The sequence below is a fragment of the Acanthochromis polyacanthus genome, chromosome 18 (genome assembly GCF_021347895.1).
Source record: "Acanthochromis polyacanthus isolate Apoly-LR-REF ecotype Palm Island chromosome 18, KAUST_Apoly_ChrSc, whole genome shotgun sequence".
In the NCBI taxonomy this organism is placed as follows: Eukaryota; Metazoa; Chordata; class Actinopteri; family Pomacentridae; genus Acanthochromis; species Acanthochromis polyacanthus.
The window spans coordinates 23,145,746-23,164,326 of record NC_067130.1 but is presented as its reverse complement, the minus strand read 5'-3'; the positions used below and the strand labels follow the sequence as shown (position 1 = coordinate 23,164,326).

Here is an 18,581-nt window from a genome sequence, read left to right as displayed (position 1 = left end):
TTATAGCTGGGTTCACTGTTTGTGCTCTCTATCTGCAGACATACTGCCAACAACCATCTAAGAGCAGTAGCCTTAACTGCAAAACCACTCAGATCTTCTTTAACAACCACATAACTAAAATACACAAGCTACAATCATATATGTTATAGAATATATAACACATAACATAGTATGTATATTGATAATTACTCCTGGTGGCATATGTTAGGACAGACAGATCCCATGACAAACCTTTATCTGTACAGTAAGTCGGTTGTTGTCAGCTTCTTTGCTGCGTAGCTGTCGTTGTAAATGAGCTCTTGCTGACTCCAGACTCTTAGATAAATCAGCTGTGCCCTTGGCACTGTCCTGTATTCCAAAACCCAACAGTATTTACATCAGTAACAACTATGCATTGTGCTTTTAGCTACATGACTAAAACATTTAATTTTTCAATGAGATATTGTTGTATTTCAGATGCCACACTTTGACAGAAACATTTTTACAATACAAGGCATCACAAATAGCAACAGCTTTGCTGATAATACCTTCTCATTATCTAAAAGTTTGGAGAGTTGATTAACCTCTCTGTCCTTCTCTTGAAGTTTCACCACAAGATGCTGTCAAAGGAAAGATGAGGTAAGCTTTACAGGAAACATTATATTTCATAAACACAGTATAACTAACATGAAGATTTAAAAAACACAAGCCGTTATCAGCATCAGCTACTCTGTGAGGAAAAACAACAGACATTTAAGCAAATAAAATGAAATGAAGCAGATTTTATAAGCTTCTGTTAAAACTCACAGCATTTTCTGCCTCTGTGTTTGCCAGCCTCTTCAGCAAAGTGTTCTTCTGCTCAGACAGTCGGATTGACTCCATCTGCTTCAATCCAGTCCACCAACACACATGAAAGTTAGTCCCTTTTCTTAGCAAACATTTACTATTTACTGCTACTGAAAAACTATTAAGACACAAAGGGCAGGCAATATGATAGAGTCCAGGCTGTTTCTGTTCTTAAGCCATTATATTTGAAATAAAATAATGGAAGGTGTGGTTAAAGGTGTTCAGTTTGAATGAATTAACTTGAGCAGGTGTACATTACTCTTGAAAGACCTATGATGGAGAAATAGCTTTTTTCAAACATGGTGCCCAAATTACAAAGCTTCCAAAGTAATCAGACACAGTGGTTACTTTAGAATGAAGTGGAGAGGTCTCTCAATAAGGGTAAAGAGGTAAACATGCAAGTGATTCATTCTAAAAAAGTAGGTGGTCACAGGAAACCTTTGAAATGACAAATGAGACTGTAGACCAAGTGGGACAAGGGTTGTAAACAAGCAGAAAATCATTTTCATTGTGATGAAAAAATATTTCTGGCAGCCCAGATTCAGAAGCAGGAAAAGCTCTCTTTTTGTATGTTTTTGGGGATTATCTCATTGAATGCAAAGTACTTTCCACAAAATATGAAATATGACTATTTATTTTGTTGTTAAAAGGGACAGTTTCCCCTCACAGTTAATTCTATATTAAAATAAACCTCCTCAAATTAGGCCTAAGACCTGGTACTTTAATCTAGTGTTTTATTTCAAATTGAATATGCTGAAGCACAGTACCTGAAGAACAGTAAATGTGGAACTGTCTAGTTACTTATGGTCTGGGCCATGCCATGCTATGACACAAAGTACATTTATCATAGGTACACACGTGGACAAAATTGTTGGTACCCCTGCAACAGAAATCAGAAATTGTAATTTGTGCTATACACTGGCGTCCTCTATGCTGAGGAAGACTGAGTCTGAGAAGGACATATGAAGTGTTGAAGTAAAATATTTGATCTCCGTAATGAAAGGTGGTCTGACTTTAAGTGCACTTCCTTCCTGTGAGGCCTGTGTTTTTAATATAGTAAATATAAATGGTCAATTTTAAATAAGCGCAAATAGCTCCTGTTCAGCTGAAGTAACAAAATGTTTGTAATGTGACACATGCTGGAATTTAAGACATTTAAGTGATATTGCACAGGGGTGTGCTCACTTCTGTTGTATACAACATATTGTGTGACGTTGTACACACAAATTGAGCTAATGTTTTGAACAGTCTATCTGAAGAGATTATTATAGCTGTTATAGTTGTAAGTGATCTATAGGATTATGCAGAGTTGATGCTGTTACACACGTGGACAAAATTGTTGGTACCCCTCAGTTAAAGAAGGAAAAACCCACAATTCTCACTGAAATCACTTGAAACTCACAAAAGTAACAATAAATAAAAATTTATTGAAAATTAAATAATCAAAATCAGCCATCACTTTTGAATTGTTGATTAACATAATTATTTAAAAAAACAAACTAATGAAATAGGGCTGGACAAAAATGATGGTACCCATAACTTAATATTTTGTTGCACAACCTTTTGAGGCAATCACTGCAATTAAACGATTTCTGTATTTGTCAATGAGCGTTCTGCAGCTGTCAACAGGTATTTTGGCCCACTCCTCATGAGCAAACAGCTCCAGTTGTCTCAGGTTTGATGGGTGTCTTCTCCAAATGGCATGTTTCAGCTCCTTCCACATATGTTCAATGGGATTCAGATCTGGGCTCATAGAAGGCCACTTTAGAATAGTCCAACGCTTTTCTCTCAGCCATTCTTGGGTGTTTTTGGCTGTGTGTTTTGGATCGTTGTCCTGTTGGAAGGCCCATGACCTGCGACTGAGACCAAGCTTTCTGACACTAGGCAGCACATTTCTCTCCAGAATGCCTTGATAGTCTTCAGATTTCATCGTACCTTGCACACTTTCAAGACACCCTGTGCCAGATGCAGCAAAGCAGCCCCAAAACATTACTGAGCCTCCTCCATGTTTCACCGTAGGGACAGTGTTCTTTTCTTCGTATGCTTGGTTTTTGAGTCTATGAACATAGAGTTGATGTGCCTTACCAAAAAGCTCCAGTTTGGTCTCATCTGTCCAAAGGACATTCTCCCAGAAGCTTTGTGGCTTGTCAACATGCATTTTTGCAAATTCCAGTCTCGCTTTTTTATGAGTTTTTTTCAGCAGTGGTGTCCTCCTTGGTCGTCTCCCATGAAGTCCACTTTGGCTCAAACAACGACGAATGGTGTGATCTGACACTGATGTACCTTGGCCTTGGAGTTCACCTTTAATTTCTTTGGAGGTTGCTCTGGGCTCTTTGGATACAATTTGAACGATCCGTCTCTTCAATTTGTCATCAATTTTCCTCTTGCGGCCACGTCCAGGGAGGTTGGCTACTGTCCCGTGGGTCTTGAACTTCTGAATAATATGAGCCACTGTTGTCACAGGAACTTCAAGCTGTTTAGAGATGGTCTTATAGCCTTTACCTTTAAGATGTTTGTCTATAATTTTTTTTCGGATGTCCTGGGACAATTCTCTCCTTCGCTTTCTGTTGTCCATGTTCAGTGTGGTACACACCTTTTCACCAAACAGCAGGGTGACTACTTGTCTCCCTTTAAATAGGCAGACTGACTGATTATGAGTTTGGAAACACCTGTGATGTCAATTAAATGACACACCTGAGTTAATCATGTCACTCTGGTCAAATAGTTTGCAATCTTTTATAGAGGTACCATCATTTTTGTCCAGGCCTGTTTCATTAGTTTGTTTTTTTAAATAATTATGTTAATCAACAATTCAAAAGTAATGGCTGTTTTTGATTATTTAATTTTCAATATTTTTTATTTATTGTTACTTTTGTGAGTTTCAAGTGATTTCAGTGAGAATTGTGGGTTTTTCCTTCTTTAACTGAGGGGTACCAACAATTTTGTCCACGTGTGTATATGTCTACTATCCTCCCAACATCTCTGGTTTATTGTAGACAATGCAGGTAATCAATATGCTTTGCAATACTGGATGGAATCCAGTTTAACAAATCTGTGAGTATTTGCAATGGAGTGAAGTATCTTGATTCATACTGATTTGTCAGATAATTAAGCTGCTTTGTGAATTTATTTCATATACAATCAACTTTTCAACTGGATTTCTTAAGTTAAATTAGATTAAATTCAATGCAGGATAAAACACTGTGTCCACATCATCTTTTCCTACAGTGGAACTGATCTTGACCTAATGTTTAAAGCTAAACATTAGGGGCCATATCCATGAAGTCTTTTATGCAAATTCCACACAGTTTGCCCTAAATCAGGCTGGAGCGGCAGTTTATGTGTCGCTTTTGTTAATTGAAAGATCCCTCTCTCCTTATTGCATACATCTTTAAGGGAGGACTATACAAATAATTTAATTGTAAGGTTGAGAAAATGTCTTCCTCTACTGACGCAGTGACATTCAAATATGAGACAAAGTGGGCCAATTAAAAAAACACGCAAAGCAAATTCAGGAGGTAGCACTGCATATCTGAAGGCCACAATGACTGATACATACAGCTCAACATTTAATTCCCTGGTGTTTACCCTAGTGGTGAAGATGTGTTTTGATCATGTATAACACACTGTACCTGGGATCCATGCTGCTCTCTGAGAAGGTGTCTCAGTGTTCGGTTTGTGGACTCAAATGCCTCCAATTTTTGAAACAACAGCTCCTTCTGACGGGCCAAGACTGAAGACTCGGCTCCAGACAGCTTCTTCACCAGTATAGAGTAGGAGATAGAAGAACAAAGGTATGAGTTCAGACAAATCACTGAAATGTGTCATAAAACACCAGCATAAACTAAAAAGCAGCATGTTGCTTTCTGAAGCAGTGCACTGAATCTTATAGGTGACATAAATGGAACTAAAACTGAGTTAATACTCACAGTACTGTCAACACCACACAGTTTGGAAACAGACTCTCGCAGGGCTGACACCTGCTTGGCAGCTGCTGCTCCATCCACCTCAGCCTCCATCAGTTTCCTGAGGAGAGCATCTTCGTCCTGTTGCATGCTGTCCCTGTGTAGTCTGTCGAAACAAGGCACAAACAAAAAGCTTTTAAAAGAAATGTTGTCTTACTATTATTATACTAATAGTATTAGATGTGGTAGTTCATATGCAGTCTTGCTGTTGTTACTGAGATTCTATAGAAATATTACCTGAAAAAACACAACATTGTTTTCAGGAGTTTTTTTTCAAATTGTGAACAGTTTATGAGAGAAGAAAAGTGTCGAAGAAAACAGCATCATAATGGAGGACAGCAATGATGATGATGATAAGCTGCTGTTGTATTCTGTCTTCTAGCCATGGAGACGCATCAAATAACTAGCCTCAGTGATGACCAGCGTAGGTTTGTCTGTCTGTCTGTCTGTCTGTCTGTAGGCAACTATACTCAAAAACGGATAAACAATACAATACAATACAATACAATAATAACTTTATTAATCCCCAAAGGGAAATTCAATTGTTTGGGGTCTCATCTGATTACTTTTGAATTAAATAGTCTAATTGCTGATGGTAGATTGAAACAATTATTTTAAATTGAATTATTTTAAATTTGAATTAAATGGGTATGGATGAAATTTTCCGGGAAGGTCAGAAATGACACAAGGTCCAAGTGATTTTAGACTTTAGATTTTGGCAGTGATGCAGTTTATAGTCTGGATCCATGGATGTGTTAAAGATTTCTGCATCATTGCGAGATAGCGACACAGTGTCACTGTGACAAGTGAATGCTATGTCAGTTGCCTGCTGATGATCACATGATTGTGATCCTACTACAAATCCACCACTGCAGATTTATCTGTCGGAAATGATACAAGGAACAATGGATGAAATTGTGGGGGTGTTTCCAAGTCCCATAAAGTCCCGCCACCTGCTACATATTTAGGTCACACAATTCCCTATCCGTACATAACGCACACATGCATAACACACGCCTGTGCTCAGTGCAAGGTCATTTTGTTTGTGGATACATCCATGTTAAATGGTCACATTTTATATTGCCGTGATTTTTGCCACAAAATTTTTCAAGATTTCATCCGCTGGAAATGATACAACAACTGATCAACCTTGGCAGAGTTCTGCGCTCTCTGAATGCTCTTCTTGTTTCTTGTGTGGCTGGGCTTTTCCCTGATTATTTTAACAAATGATTTGCTCTTTTTGGCACTTCATGTGTAAATTTATATAATAAAAAAGGCTAAATAAAGCCAGGGTGCCTCTGAGACACAGTCACAGAAGTGAAAATCAAATGGGCATTCTAAATGTCCAACCATCCATCCATTATCTATATACTGCTTTATCTTCTGCAGGGTCTGACTTAAGATGAAGGCAGGGTTCACCTGGACAGCCTGACAACCGAACACACTCACATTCACACCAACAGACAATTTAGAATCACCAGTTAACCTCAGCATGTTTTGGACAGTGGGAGGAAGTTGGAGGACTGGTGAAAATCCAAGCATACACAGGGAGAACCTGTGAACTCCACACAGAAAGACCTCACACCAGAAAGTAAACTAGGGATCTTCTAGCTGTGAGGTGGCAGCTCATTCTAAATTTAAATTCTTTAATCTATACTTGCCACTGAGTCAGACTTAGAGATCAGTCTATATTCACTTGATGTCTCAGACTAGGAAATCACATCCAACTAGTCAAGCATTTCAACAGTAACAAACATATTAAGAAATATGGTAAATGGTCTGTATTTATATAGCGCTTTACTATACCTGAAACGATACCCAAATATGTAGCAAGAATGCTTGACTCAATGACAATGAGCTGATATCTACTACAAATACACAAAAATCTAGCTGCTGTTTGTGCACTCTGCTGCAACAGCAACAGCAACAATTTCACCAGTTATAAATCTCACCCTTTTCACAAGCTAATTGCTGGTGCTCCACTTAAAAGAATGAGACAAAATCTAATAGTATGTTCTTGTAATCTGTCAAATTATGTTAACTTTTCCCACCTATTCCCGTGACACGTCAACAGCAGTTAGTCAGTTTATTCATTTAAATTGCACATTATACAGCTAACTACACTGAAGTTTTTTTTTTTTTCACCTAGAGAGGGTGTTTCCCATGTATAACACTGTAAAATTGTCTGGCATCATATTTGCCTGTTATAATCTGTCTCTTCCAGCATCTTTTCCATGGACTGGCGTAATCGTGCGTTCTCCCGCTCTGTCTCCTCCAGCTCCTTGGTCACCTCAGCCAGTTCCTCCTCCTGTTCAGCAATCACCTGCTGGGAGACACTCAGCTGCTCTGACTGGCGCTCTAGCAGCTGCTCCTTCTTCCGCAGTTCCACCTGTAAAGACACAGTACACATGTGCAAATGTGCATGTAAACAGATGCACAAACAAACTGCACATTATCAGTCAATCAAAGTATATTTGTATAGGCCTATACAGCAACCCAAAGGGTGACCAAAGTGCTTCAAAGTAAAAAAACAAAACAATGAAATAACTTAAAAACAATACAGTAACTTAAAACAGGACAAACGATCACATTCACACTCACACCTACGGGCAAATTTAGGATAATTAATTAACCTCTGCATATTTTTGGGCTCACACATTATGGGGTCTGTGTGGTCCGTTAAGTTAAGCTTGTCTGCAAGTGTGTGGAAGTTTTGACATTTGCATTTCATAGCTCAGTCATATGACATCATGTTGCTAATAGTAATTTAATAAACACTATTTATTTTATTTATATTTTGGGCACTCCTGTAGCTCAACAGGTTTAGAAGGTGACCCATAAACAGGACTATAGGTCCTCATTTACTGCATGTCCCTCCTCTACTCTTTTGCCCATGTTTCCTGTCTCTCTCTCTCCATTGTGCACTATAATAAAGGCTAAAAAATAACTTACAATAAATGACACTGTTATGGTTAACCAAGGAATATCACCGTGGTAACCTGCTCTAGATTGTCCAGTTAAAAAATTACATCAGCTTAAGTGTGGTAGGGGCATGAAACATTATACTGCATTCAAAAGTTAACAAAACTATTAGTTTGCAATGTGTTTCATATTTACAATGTGATTACAATACCTGAGTAATAACCTGGATATGACTACAAAATCTACACAACTACTTGAATATACCCCCTTCTGCCGCTGCAGCTCTTAACTTCTTACTAGGGAAACAAGAAGACAAAAACTAGCACTAAATAAACTGTAAATCTGAAAACACCAACTGGATTTAGAATAGTGGGATTCCTAAAGCTTTATATGAGGCTCAGCGCGAAGTAAGGGCTGTGCGAACAGCAACCCAAATCTGCCATCACATAGATATGTGCACATCAGTACTGTTTAAAAATAAATAAATAAATAAATAAAATAGGGTTAAGGCAGGAGACCCTCTGGTCAGGTCACCAGTCTATAAAAGGGCCAACTAGAGAGCCTGACAACCAAACACACTCACATTCACACTTCAGACAATTTAGAATTATCAGTTCAACTAAACAGTGGGAGGTAGCTGGAGCACCTGGTGAAAACACACCAATGGTTAGAACCCACACAGGGATAGGGAGAACATGCAAACTCCACACAGAAGGATCCTGGGAAGGCTGGGAAGCGAACCAGGAATCATCGAGCTGTGAGGCGTTGGGATAATACAAATCTGATTAATAATAAAAATATAAGCCAATAAGTCAATATAAGTCTTATAAATAATAATACATGTCAAACCTGCCTGTGGCTTTAGGTCTAAAAGTGGCCTGATACGGGTGGGATTTGTACGATGGACACAGGCTCAGTCCAAAGTGAAAACAAGGAAGAAACTAACCTCATTTTTCAAAGAGCTGACTTCAGTCAGTAAAGTGTCGATCTTTCTTTCATACTGGCTAATTCGTCCGTGTAAGCCTTCCTCTTCCTCTGATGTAAGGTCAGCCAATCGCAGCACAGACTGGGACTGCTCAGGTTCCATTTCAGCCAGCGGTGGGGTTATCTCAAGACAGTGTGTCGGTCCCTTGATGCAAAACACACTCTCAGTACCAATACATCTTTAACTGAATGAACTCTTTTACATATCTGAAACAGAAACTGTATTTTACAATTATGCAGTAGACAGAAATGGGGTGTAATTTTCCTTGAAGACATGTTACCTCCCACTTGTATGAAGCGTCCCGTATGGAGATCTTTCCTGGTGGTATCCACGGTGCACGAGTTTTGACCTTAGCTGTTGGACGAAGATGTCCTCTGTCGACTTTAGTCTTCTCCTTCAAAACACATTGTGTGTGCAGCAGCATGTTACTGATGTGTGTCGGGCCTTTTGAAGTTGCACAATAACTACACTATAAACTGGTTGATAGGTCCAATATTTTCTTGATTAACTGATTTGCTGCTTGGCCTATAATTTTATAGGCCAAGCAACAAATCAGTTATATTATGACCACAATATATTCACATTTATGTGAATTCAGACTTTTGTTATAGCTGGTGGTTAATTTAATAATTACCCACTAACTGATGAATTGTTGTATCTCCACTATAAATAAAACAAATAAACAAATGAAACTTCAAAACTCATAAGCATGAACTAAGAAAAAAGATAAAATCAATCTTTAAAAGTACATTACATTTACAATAAAAATGACTGATTGAAAACACTAAAAACGAAACACATTACTGACAAACAGTCACAATATATGCAAAGCTGGTCTCTAACCTTAAATGTCCTGGCAGGACTTGCTCCCTGGCTCTTCACATGTACATGTACAGGTGTGGCATCATTGATGTGCACATGAATTGGAGGTGAACCTGATCGGGTTCTCATTACTTTCCTCTGTTAAATAGTGAACGATTACAACAAATCAGTGCAAGCATTCACATCAGAATTTATAACAATAAATAGTTTTTCAGCTGAAGAAATGAGTGCAGAAGAAAAAAATGTTCAGGATATGTGGGGGAACACAAGAAAAGAATTCCAGATATAATTCAGAAAACTTGAGTATCATTTGATTACACTATATTTTACCATTTTCCTATCAGGTGGTTAGAATTATTATATTTCATTATATTTACAACTAGTGGGGGTTGCATTTGCTCAGATAATCGTGCAGTTCCTGTGTAGTTTAACAGGGTTAAACTTTATGCTTAGAATCTTACAGGGAAAACCAGGAAGAATCGTAGAAGAAAAATAGATTTAATTGCACTTTGTACGTTTTAAATTTAAATTTATTTAATCTTGCTAATCTTAATATTCTATAATATATTCATGAAAAAACACTAACAAAAACCAACAAGGAATACACTAACAGAATCAGTTTATGCATTAAAATATAATGAAATTAGGTTGCTGAAATCTACACAAATTATCACAAACGGGAATTCCCACCTAAACACATGCACTGGCTATGTTTTCTATAGAAACTGGAATATGTTTAATATGGACATAGGAACTGGAATCAAAAAGCAACTTAGCAAAACAGGAAGTATACTTTATATTCTCCTATCATTAGCCTTAGCTTATTAGCAAACCCTAACAGCAGCATTTCAGTCTCTGTGCAATTAATGAACAAATTCTCCATCTTACCATAAAAGAGACCAATAAAAAAACTCGCCAACGTCTAAAAATATAGATCATTAGCGGGACAGCGATTGTGGTTTAACGAGCAACATAAACAGGTTAGCATAAAAGTCTGCTTGAGTGGAAGCTTAAAGAAACTTTAACAGGTAGTGAAGCTAACGCTCTCTCTCTGACTGGTGCGTTCAAACCACGTGACATCGTTGTCCAACAATGATTGGACCAGAGTAGACATTCGAACGTTCCTTAGCAACACGCTCGACTCAACTAGCTTAAGTGTGCCAAAGATACTGGCTGCGTAGAGATAAACTACCCGCTGTTATATGCACATCGTTGTATAGGAACAGTCAACACTTAGCAACGCCGGCTTTTATAAACTTCTATTAACTACATAGTTGTTTGATTTAAATATCCAATGCTAACACATTTGTCCCTAGGAATAAATAATTATATAAAGAGACCTCAGAGGAACGGAATTAAATGTAGCTGTGTAGTATACCAATGTGAATACTAGGTGGCGCAGAAGGACTGTAAACCCTAGAGTGCCTATATAATGAGAGTGGTGACAACTGGGGATTTGACGCCATTTTGTTTCCATTCACTCAATATGGGACGCGCAGCGCGAGGTGCACATTCATAGACAAAGTCATCCGGTGTTGAGCGTGTTACAGCCAAGTCAGGAAAAAGAAACGGTGCAGATTAATAGCTTTGGATGGGTAATAGAAAGCATGACACAAGAGTCCGGAATAGATCAACTTGAAATAAGTCCAACGGTTTCAATTTCTCTTACTCCTCCATGGTTACTGACAGAAATAAAGGTGGATCTAAGCTTATTGGAAAAGAAGTGTAATAGTGGTTCTGTATGGGTATATTTCTTATGTTTATTCAAATGATTTGGTTATTTATACTGATGCGTCAAGGTCACTTACACACGTGGACAAAATTGTTGGTACCCCTCAGTTAAAGAAGGAAAAACCCACAATTCTCACTGAAATCACTTGAAACTCACAAAAGTAACAATAAATAAAAATTTATTGAAAATTAAATAATCAAAATCAGCCATCACTTTTGAATTGTTGATTAACATAATTATTTTTAAAAAAAAACTAATGAAATAGGGCTGGACAAAAATGATGGTACCCATAACTTAATATTTTGTTGCACAACCTTTTGAGGCAATCACTGCAATTAAACGATTTCTGTATTTGTCAATGAGCGTTCTGCAGCTGTCAACAGGCATTTTGGCCCACTCCTCATGAGCAAACAGCTCCAGTTGTCTCAGCTTTGATGGGTGTCTTCTCCAAATGGCACGTTTCAGCTCCTTCCACATATGTTCAATGGGATTCAGATCTGGGCTCATAGAAGGTCACTTTAGAATAGTCCAACGCTTTTCTCTCAGCCATTCTTGGGTGTTTTTGGCTGTGTGTTTTGGATCGTTGTCCTGTTGGAAGACCCATGACCTGCGACTGAGACCAAGCTTTCTGACACTAGGCAGCACATTTCTCTCCAGAATGCCTTGATAGTCTTCAGATTTCATCGTACCTTGCACACTTTCAAGACACCCTGTGCCAGATGCAGCAAAGCAGCCCCAAAACATTACTGAGCCTCCTCCATGTTTCACCGTAGGGACAGTGTTCTTTTCTTCGTATGCTTGGTTTTTGAGTCTATGAACATAGAGTTGATGTGCCTTACCAAAAAGCTCCAGTTTGGTCTCATCTGTCCAAAGGACATTCTCCCAGAAGCTTTGTGGCTTGTCAACATGCATTTTTGCAAATTCCAGTCTCGCTTTTTTATGAGTTTTTTTCAGCAGTGCTGTCCTCCTTGGTCGTCTCCCATGAAGTCCACTTTGGCTCAAACAACGACGAATGGTGTGATCTGACACTGATGTACCTTGGCCTTGGAGTTCACCTTTAATTTCTTTGGAGGTTGCTCTGGGCTCTTTGGATACAATTCCAACGATCCGTCTCTTCAATTTGTCATCAATTTTCCTCTTGCGGCCACGTCCAGGGAGGTTGGCTACTGTCCTGTGGGTCTTGAACTTCTGAATAATATGAGCCACTGTTGTCACAGGAACTTCAAGCTGTTTAGAGATGGTCTTATAGCCTTTACCTTTAAGATGTTTGTCTACAATTTTTTTTCGGATGTCCTGGGACAATTCTCTCCTTCGCTTTCTGTTGTCCATGTTCAGTGTGGTACACACCTTTTCACCAAACAGCAGGGTGACTACTTGTCTCCCTTTAAATAGGCAGACTGACTGATTATGAGTTTGGAAACACCTGTGATGTCAATTAAATGACACACCTGAGTTAATCATGTCACTCTGGTCAAATAGTTTGCAATCTTTTATAGAGGTACCATCATTTTTGTCCAGGCCTGTTTCATTAGTTTGTTTTTTTAAATAATTATGTTAATCAACAATTCAAAAGTAATGGCTGTTTTTGATTATTTAATTTTCAATATTTTTTTATTTATTGTTACTTTTGTGAGTTTCAAGTGATTTCAGTGAGAATTGTGGGTTTTTCCTTCTTTAACTGAGGGGTACCAACAATTTTGTCCACGTGTGTACAGGTCAGGTTGGAGTGTCTTTTGTTATTCCTGAATTAGGCATTGCTATTAATAAAAGAACAAGCGACAATTTATCAGTGTACACCGGGGAATTGGCAGCAATATTGCTGGCATTAAACTGGACAGAGGATAATGGAAAAGAGAGAACTGTGATTGCAACTGACTCAAGCAGTGCAGCGATAAGTGTTGAAAATTTGAAATCTGAGGCAAGACAAGATATTATATGTGAAATTGGTCAAGTTAGTCATAGGCTATGGAGACAAGGCAAGCAAGTTATTATTTTGTGGGTTCCGGCACACATAGGAGTGGATGGAAATGAGTTAGCAGACAAGTATGCAAAAAGAGGGGCTGCTAAAGATGTAGTTGACTTTCCTGTGAAGTATAGTAGATCTGAAGTTAGAACAATAGTTAAAGAACGAATGAAGAAGAAATGGCAGAGACAATGGGATACTTGCTCGAAAGGTCGCTTTTATTATTCAATTCAAAAAAGTGTAGAGGGGAATTTAGGAGAACAGGGCTGTTTAGGCCGGAAAGAGGAGGATGTCTTGTCACGATTAAGACTCAGGCACACAGGGCTGAATAGCACTCTGAGAATTATTGGAAAACATAATACAGGGGAATGTGAATGCTGTAGAGTGGAGGAGAATGTTGAGCATGTATTGATCTATTGCCCCAAGTTTCAGCAGCAGAGAAGAGTATTCAAGAGGAAAATCTGTGATAGTAAAATCAAATTCGAGGTCAGGGAAATATTGAGTAATTTATCTTTGAAACATGTTGCCAGAGCATTGCTTTTATTTATGGAAAGAACAGGTTTAAGAGAGAGGGTTTAAGGACTGCTGGGGCCTTCCTGCCCCACACTCCATTCCAGAAGGTGGCGGTAATGCACTTAAAAGTTGCGTGCCAACTGCCATTAAACAAAAAGAAGAAGAAGAGGTGCACATTCACGAAAACTATGGATTGTTTACTGATTTCAAGACATGTTTTGGACAAAATATTTTACTGGCTTGTTTTGTCTGGATGTCCAAGGTTGGATTATGGCCGTTTTTTGTGGAATATTTTCATCTGTGACTGGTTATGAGCCTTCAAAGGTGAGTTGTGCTGTTTACGTTATTTGTTGTTTGTTAGACAAATGTGTATATATTACCCGCTGTGGTAATCACATCTGAAAGTGGTTGATACCGGTGGATTCATGAGAATCTAAGCTTTCCATAGGTGTATAATGTTTCTATCATCGAGTTTGCAGCTTCGGTCAATTTAGCAAAATATGTTTGCACATCACAGGACGGGCGCTGAAGTTGAACACTGGGGTCACGTCAGCCGTCTTTCGTTTTCGCGTGCTCAAGCCAGCCGCTCCAAGATCTTATGTGCGCTCCTCGTACAGACTTTATGGCAAACGCACAGAAGCAATTGGAAAACTCAGCGTAACTTACAAAATCGCCGGAAAACTTCCGGTTTTCAAAATAAAACGAGTGAGTAAAAGAAGTATGTGTCAGAGCAGGCTTAGATCTACTATCCTGTGTTGGATTTGAGCCAATAGATCACATGACCTGGGAGCTATTGAGCTGAAATGGCAAAATTTACAGTTAAATATTAATATAAAATATACAAATTAACCGAAAGGAATAAAAAATGGTGTGTCTTGATCACCCTTTACATTCCTGTCAATCAACATTGGTTTGGTGCCTGTGGGTCACATGACCTGGACGCTATTGAGCTAAAATGCTAATACTTACTGTTAACAAATAATAATAAATTCATTAAGCATTAAAATGTAATAAAAACTGGTGTGTCTTGATCACCTTTTAAAGTCCTGTCAATCATCATTGATTTGGAGTCTCTAGTTCACATGACCTGGGAGCTATTGAGCTAAAGAGCTAATATTTATAGTAAAAAAAAAAAATTAAATTCATTAAGTATACAAATGGAATAAAAAGTGGTGTGTCTTGATCAGTCTGTGTCATACTATAATCCTGAATACATTTGGAGTCTCTAGGTCACATGACCTGTGAGCTATTGAGCGAAAATGCTAATATTTATTGTAAAAAATTAATATTAAATCCATTAAGCATTCAAATGTAATAAAAAGTGGTGTGTCTTGATCACCCTTTACCATCCTGTCAATCATCATGATTTGAAGTCTCTTGGTTGCATGACCTGGGAGCTATTGAGCTAAAATGCTAACATTTATTATAAAAATAATAATAATAATAATAATATTTATTAGGTATCCAAATTGAATAAAAAGTGGTGTGTCTTGATCAGTCTGTGTCATACTATAATCCTGCATAGATTTGGAATGCATGGAATGTGTTACTGGTGACTGTTGGTTACCCCGTTAAACTACTGTGGTCACGTCAGCCGTCTTTCGTTTTCGCGTGGTCAAGCCAGCCGCTCCAAGATCTTATGTGCGCTCCTCGTACAGACTTTATGGTAAACGCATAGAAACAAGTGGGAAAGTCAGTGTAACTTACAAAAGCGCCGGAAAACTTCCGGTTTTCAAAATAAAACGACTGAGTAAAAGAGGTGTGTGTCATAGAGCAGGCTTAGATCTACTATCCTGTGTTGGATTTGAGCCAATAGATCACATGACCTGGGAGCTATTGAGCTGAAATGGCAAAATTTACAGTTAAATATTAATAAAAAAATATACAAAGTAACCAAAAGGAATAAAAAATGGTTGTTTTGATCACCCTTTACATTCCTGTCAATCAACATTGGTTTGGAGCCTGTGGGTCACATGACCTGCAAGCTATTGAGCTAAAATGCTAATATTTATTGTAAAAAAATTATTATTAAATTAATTAAGTATCCAAATGGAATAAAAAGTGGTGTGTCTTCATCAGTCTGTGTCATATTATAATTCTGAATACATTTGGATTTTGTAGGTCACATGACCTGGGAGCTATTGAGCTAAAATGCTAGTATTTATTGTAAAAAATTATTATTAAATTGATTAAGTATCCAAATGGAATAAAAAGTGGTGTGTCTTCATCAGTCTGTGTCATATTATAATCTTGAGTACATTTGGAGTCTCTAGGTCACATGACCTGGAAGCTATTGGGCTAAAATGCTAATATTTACTGTAAAAATAATATTAAATTTATTAGGTATCCAAATGGAATAAAAACTGATGTGTCTTGATCACCCTTTACCATCCTGTCAATCATCATTGATTTGGAGTCTCTCGGTCACATGACCTGGGACCTATTGAGCTAAAATACTAATATTTACAGTTAAATATCAATATAAAATATACAAAGTATCCAGATGGAATAAAAAGTGCTGTGTCTTGATCACTCCATGAGATACTATAATCCTGCATAGATTTGGAGCCTCTAGGTCACATGACTTGGGAGCTATTGAGCTAAAATAGTCATATTTACATTTTGAAATGAATTAAAAACTCACAAAAATATTAATAGTGTCCAAAAGCAATAAAAAACTCTGTGTAATAAACCAGGTCTAAATCTATTTAGCCAAAAGATCACATGACCTGGGAGTTATAGAGCTGTAATGCTCATAATCATGGTATAAAATACATGAAAAATTCCTAAAACATATTGTTTCCAAATGTTCAATGTTTCTAAGTGTGACAAAGAATCTATGAACTACAAATCCCTATATTTAACATAACGTCATGTAAGTTAACCTTTAATTATCAACGAAATAAGTATCCAATCGACTGAGCCCATAACACATGTGCTGCTCAATATTCAGAACACCGTTCGGAGTCAGAGTTTTGCGATGGGTCGTTTGAAAAAGGCAGAAAAAAGAAGAGCAAAGACCTGTGGCAGTAAGCTGGAGGTTGAGAAACTGTTTTGAATAAATTAATCCAAAATACAGTACCACAGCGGAGAAGTGGTAGCAATCACTGTGGATATTCGTCAAGTGTTACATTATGTTATGATACGTTATGGCACTCAAATATAGGGATTTGTAGTTCATAGATTCTTTGTCACACTTGGAAACACTGAATGAATATTTGGACGCAATATGTTTTATGAATTTTTCATGTATTTTATTCCGTAATTATGAGCATTACAGCTCTATAACTCCCAGGTCATGTGATCTTTTGGCTAAATAGATTTAGACCTGGTTTATTACACAGAATTTTTTATTGCTTTTGGACACTATTAATATTTTTTTGTGAGTTTTTAATTCCTTTCAAAATGTAAATATGACTATTTTAGCTCAATAGCTCCCAAGTCATGTGACCTAGAGACTCCAAATCTATGCATGATTATAGTATCTCATAGAGTGATCAAGAAACAGCACTTTTTATTCCATCTGGATACTTTGCATATTTTATATTGATATTTAACTGTAAATATTAGCATTTTGGCTCAATAGCTCCCAGGTCATGTGACCTAGAGACTCCAAATCAATGATGATTGACAGGATGGTAAAGGGTGATCAAGACACATCAGTTTTTATTCCATTTGGATACCTAATAAATTTAATATTATTTTTTACAGTAAATATTAGCATTTTAGCTCAATAGCTCACAGGTCATGTGACCTAGAAACTCCAAATGTATTCAGGATTATAGTATGACACAGACTGATGAAGACACACCACTTTTTATTCCATTTGGATACTTAATGAATTTAATAATATTTTTTTACTATAAATATTAGCATTTTAGCTCAATAGCTCCCAGGTCATGTGACCTAGAAACTCCAAATGTATTCAGAATTATAATATGACACAGACTGATGAAGACACACCACTTTTTATTCCATTTGGATACTTAATTAATTTATTATTATTTTTTAACAGTAAGTTTTAGCATTTTAGCTCAATAGCTTGCAGGTCATGTGACCCACAGGCTCCAAACCAATGTTGATTGACAGGAATGTAAAGGGTGATCAAAACAACCATTTTTTATTCCTTTTGGTTACTTTGTATATTTTTATTAATATTTAACTGTAAATTTTGCCATTTCAGCTTAATAGCTCCCAGGTCATGTGATCTATTGGCTCAAATCCAACACAGGATAGTAGATCTAAGCCTGCTCTATGACACACACCTCTTTTACTCAGTCGTTTTATTTTGAAAACCGGAAGTTTTCCGGCGCTTTTGTAAGTTACACTGACTTTCCCACTTGTTTCTATGCGTTTACCATAAAGTCTGTACGAGGAGCGCACATAAGATCTTGGAGCGGCTGGCTTGACCACGCGAAAACGAAAGACGGCTGACGTGACCACAGTAGTTTAACGGGGTAACCAACAGTCACCAGTAACACATTCCATGCATGAAAATGGTCAAAGTCAAAATAACCACAACTGCTTAAAATCACATCAAACTTTTCTATCTGTCGTTCACCCATACGTCATAACATTTAAGTACATACATGGGACTAACCTGGCACAAAAACAACGATGATGAAGTCGGTTTCCATCCCACACTCCGGACTTTATTTTCCCACAGTTTCCTTCTTTCAGGATCACAGGGAAACCTAAACATGTGGAATCCCTTCTTTGACCGATTTGTGCACCCAAAGGCACAACAGCCTGTCATTTTTCAGGGAATTTAGGAAGCTTTGGAAGGCCTGGAATTACTCTCTGCGGTGTAAACAACGTTAACAGGAAAACCCGGCGTTCATGAATAGGAAACAA

General features: G+C 37.6%; 1 protein-coding gene across 4 annotated transcripts in view; it reads right to left on the bottom strand.

The window, feature by feature from the left end:
• odf2a (outer dense fiber of sperm tails 2a) overlaps window positions 1-18,581 on the bottom strand; it is a 29,956-nt gene extending 11,375 nt beyond the window's left edge. Inside the window, exons 1-10 of one of the 4 annotated variants that reach the window (XM_022217969.2) lie at window positions 18,328-18,581; window positions 9,541-9,657; window positions 8,978-9,091; window positions 8,659-8,841; window positions 6,992-7,179; window positions 4,755-4,896; window positions 4,458-4,583; window positions 787-864; window positions 528-599; window positions 232-348 (exon numbers count right to left, since the gene is read on the bottom strand). In XM_022217969.2, the coding sequence (XP_022073661.1) occupies window positions 232-348; window positions 528-599; window positions 787-864; window positions 4,458-4,583; window positions 4,755-4,896; window positions 6,992-7,179; window positions 8,659-8,841; window positions 8,978-9,091; window positions 9,541-9,657; window positions 18,328-18,483 (1,293 nt within the window). In that variant the 5' untranslated portion in view covers window positions 18,484-18,581. Of the gene's footprint in view, window positions 1-231; window positions 349-527; window positions 600-786; window positions 865-4,457; window positions 4,584-4,754; window positions 4,897-6,991; window positions 7,180-8,658; window positions 8,842-8,977; window positions 9,092-9,540; window positions 9,658-10,407; window positions 10,594-18,327 lie in introns of those variants that run through there. The other 3 variants (XM_022217970.2, XM_022217971.2, XM_022217974.2) reach the window with 3 other exon arrangements.